Source organism: Bombus vancouverensis, chromosome 17 (genome assembly GCF_051014615.1).
Source record: "Bombus vancouverensis nearcticus chromosome 17, iyBomVanc1_principal, whole genome shotgun sequence".
Lineage (NCBI taxonomy): Eukaryota > Metazoa > Arthropoda > Insecta > Hymenoptera > Apidae > Bombus > Bombus vancouverensis.
In genome coordinates this window covers 3,167,824-3,170,834 of record NC_134927.1, presented here as the reverse complement: position 1 = coordinate 3,170,834, position 3,011 = coordinate 3,167,824, and the positions used below count along the sequence as shown (strand labels likewise).

At 43.3% G+C, this 3,011-nt stretch overlaps 2 protein-coding genes across 2 annotated transcripts; one reads left to right on the top strand and one right to left on the bottom strand.

Moving 5' to 3' along the window:
- Positions 1–553: 553 nt before the first annotated feature.
- On the bottom strand, positions 554–1,339 carry LOC143303952 (uncharacterized). The gene has a single exon (XM_076626168.1). It carries the CDS (start codon positions 1,337–1,339, stop codon positions 554–556), a length of 786 nt encoding a protein of 261 aa, XP_076482283.1.
- A 707-nt stretch (positions 1,340–2,046) lies between these two features.
- Positions 2,047–3,011, top strand: LOC143303893 (regulator of microtubule dynamics protein 1-like). Its single transcript, XM_076626030.1, has 3 exons — positions 2,047–2,202; positions 2,262–2,510; positions 2,664–3,011. Exons 1-3 carry the CDS (start codon positions 2,062–2,064, stop codon positions 3,009–3,011), a joined length of 738 nt encoding a protein of 245 aa, XP_076482145.1. The 5' UTR covers positions 2,047–2,061.

Here is a 3,011-nt window from a genome sequence, read left to right as displayed (position 1 = left end):
GCGAGACGTCGAGGTTTACTGTAGACGGGTGGCCCGGGTGTAGTTTCAATATGGTGTACCACACTGTGTCGGATTTTCTCTCGTCCGAAGGCCGGTGGGCGAGTTAGATCCGGAAACTCCGCCAAAAGTCGATGGTAGACCGATTCGCCGATTACGGTTTTGATGGATATTTCTTCCGTCGTGGCAGCATATCCCCTTGATGATAATTGGGTTGTCGTGTCGAGGAGTCGTTTGTTTCGCGGGTCCACGAGCAACCCATAATGGCTTAAAAAATCTACGCCTATGATAGGCGTTTGAACGTCAGCAATTACGAAGTTCCACTTGAAGGCTCGTCTTAGGGACAGGTTAAGGCCAATCGCAGTGGTACCATACGTTGCGATGCGCGTCCCGTTGGCCGCGAATAGTTCGTACGTGTTTTTCTTGACGTGCCTATGGATTTTACTGCGGGGGTATACGCTGATGTCGGCGCCGGTGTCTACGAGGAAAGAGATCTTCGTTCCTTTGTCCGTAACGAAGATGCGGCGGGATCTCAGGCCGTCGTCGTCTGCCGCGTCTACGGACGGCTGGTCTCGTTTCCCGACTTCCACGTGCATGGGAAACGACAGCTCCTCGCGCGTTCTCCGAACTTTGCATGATAGAAACACAGATCGTCTTGCCGTGGCCGATCTCGCGAGCGCGAACGTCGGTGGTATCGCGAACGCGAGCGTGATCGTGATCGTGGTCGACGATGATTAATGATGCTCAACGCGTTCATCTGTGCCTGCAACTGTGATATTCGCTCACTCAACACGTTGATTGCGGCGGCCATTGGTTCGTATACTCCAGCGTTTTGCGCTGGTGGGTCCATTACTGCCGTTACTCGGGCGGTGCGCTGAAAATCCTCCGTGAATTCTTCAGCGATCAGGTCCGCCTGCCGCAATAACCTTTCTGGGTCCGAATCGTCGACTGCCGCGAGGATACGCCTGATGCGGGCGGGTAATCGGTTCCTCCACAGCGTGAGGGTAAAATCATCGGGCGTGGAGGGGCTGGAGAGTTTTTTTAAATGTTGATAAAACTGGGATGGTTTTCTATCTCCCATCTCCTCGCTTTCCACCAACTTCTTTATCCGGGTCGCGTCCGTATCGGATAATTTGCGAATGAGCGCATGTTTTAATTTCTCGTAGCGTCCGATGTCTGGAAGGTTCGTCATCAGGTCTTCGACGTCCTGGAGCTGTTGATCGTTGAGGCATTTTACCAGCGTAACGTACTTAATGGTGTCTTCCGTAATTCGCGCTGCCTCGAATTGTCTCTCCAGAAGGGCAAACCATGCCGCCGTGTTCGTGGGCAGCAGTGGAGACATGCTGATCACCTGGCTGGCTATGGTTCCCTGTGTATTACTTTCCATCGTCGCGGTGCACTCAAAATCGGTGGTTAAAAACGATAGCACTATCACGGTCACCTCTTTCACAAAATGTCACGTTAAATCACGTCGGGGTCACCAGTTTGAGGTGGTATGGTGATAGGTGCGTAAGGAACTACTCTTGGTGTTTTTAACGAACAATAGTTTAATTAGAAATAATCAACAATCAGAGTTAACAATTAACAACTAACAATTACACTTAACAGACAACAGGTAACAACTAACAAATAACGATAGACACCGAGAGATCATTCGACGCGTTGCTATGCAAATAGTACCGAGGAGTTACACATTTAATAGCGCAAGACAGACTGACTCTGCTTTTGTTTCGGATCGCGCAGATTCTTCCCTTCGTAGCCCATCGATATCCCCCACTAGCGTGCATTCATTAGATGTGCCGCCAGTGCTGGCACGTGTATGCTCTTCCGAGAATTCGGCGGAAAGAGTGTGAAGATATCGATGGTACATTGGGCACGTCGGTGTTGCGCTTTGGCGGCGTCGCGCTTTGCATCCGGAGCCGTTGGAAAGTTCCGTGGCCCGTGCCGCCACAGATCTATAAATTTTAATATATTATACAAAATTATTCAATTAGTTTTCACTATTAGAGCAGCAATCAGTACATGTTAACAACAAAATTATGTACCATATAGTCGTTCACTGCTATGGGTATTTGGGGTCTTACAAAAAAGAGAGGTGACAACGAAGCAATCATAACTACAAAAGAAGTTCTAATAGCAAAAGCCGATGCATTATACGAGCAAGAACAATACCAGGAAATACATGACCTTCTAATAAATTATAAAGTAATGACATTATGTATATCACTTATAAATGTAGATAATAAAATTGAATATTTTTATAGGATAGCGGTGATATTGAAATTATATGGCGTTTGTGTAGAGCAATGTATAAATTGTCTAAAATTGTGAGTGAAGTGGATGGAAAGAAATTAATTTTCGAAGCTTATGATTTAATACTTGAAGCACTTGAGATAAAAGAGGATAATTGGGCTGCACACAAATGGGCATCGATTCTTCTTAATTCTAAGACTCTTTATGAAGGAGTAAAAGCACAAATAAAAGAGTCATATAATATTAAGAAACATATGCTGGTATATTTCATGATAATATATTAATATATATATATATATATATATATATATATATATATATATATATATATATATATATATATATATACTTATAAATATTTCATTCCCTGACACAATGTCAAGCAATTGTATCGAATATGTTTAATGTCGCAGAGAGCAATGGAACTAAATCCAAAAGAACCAACACTTACGTACATGCTTGGTACTTGGTGCTATCAAGTTGCTGATTTAACATGGTATCAAAGAAAAATTGCATCTGTAATATTTGGAGAACCGCCATCTTCATCATTCGAGGAAGCTCTAAAATATTTTGAAACTGCAGAGGAAATTGATCCCAATTTCTATAGTCAAAATTTATTAATGTTGGGAAAAACCTACTTAAAATTAAATCAAAAAGAGCTAGCTACGAAATATTTAAAAATGGCCCTTGATTATCCTGCAAAGAACGAAGATGATCGAGATGCTAAACAGGAAGCGCAGAAGTTGTTAAAGAAATTTTAA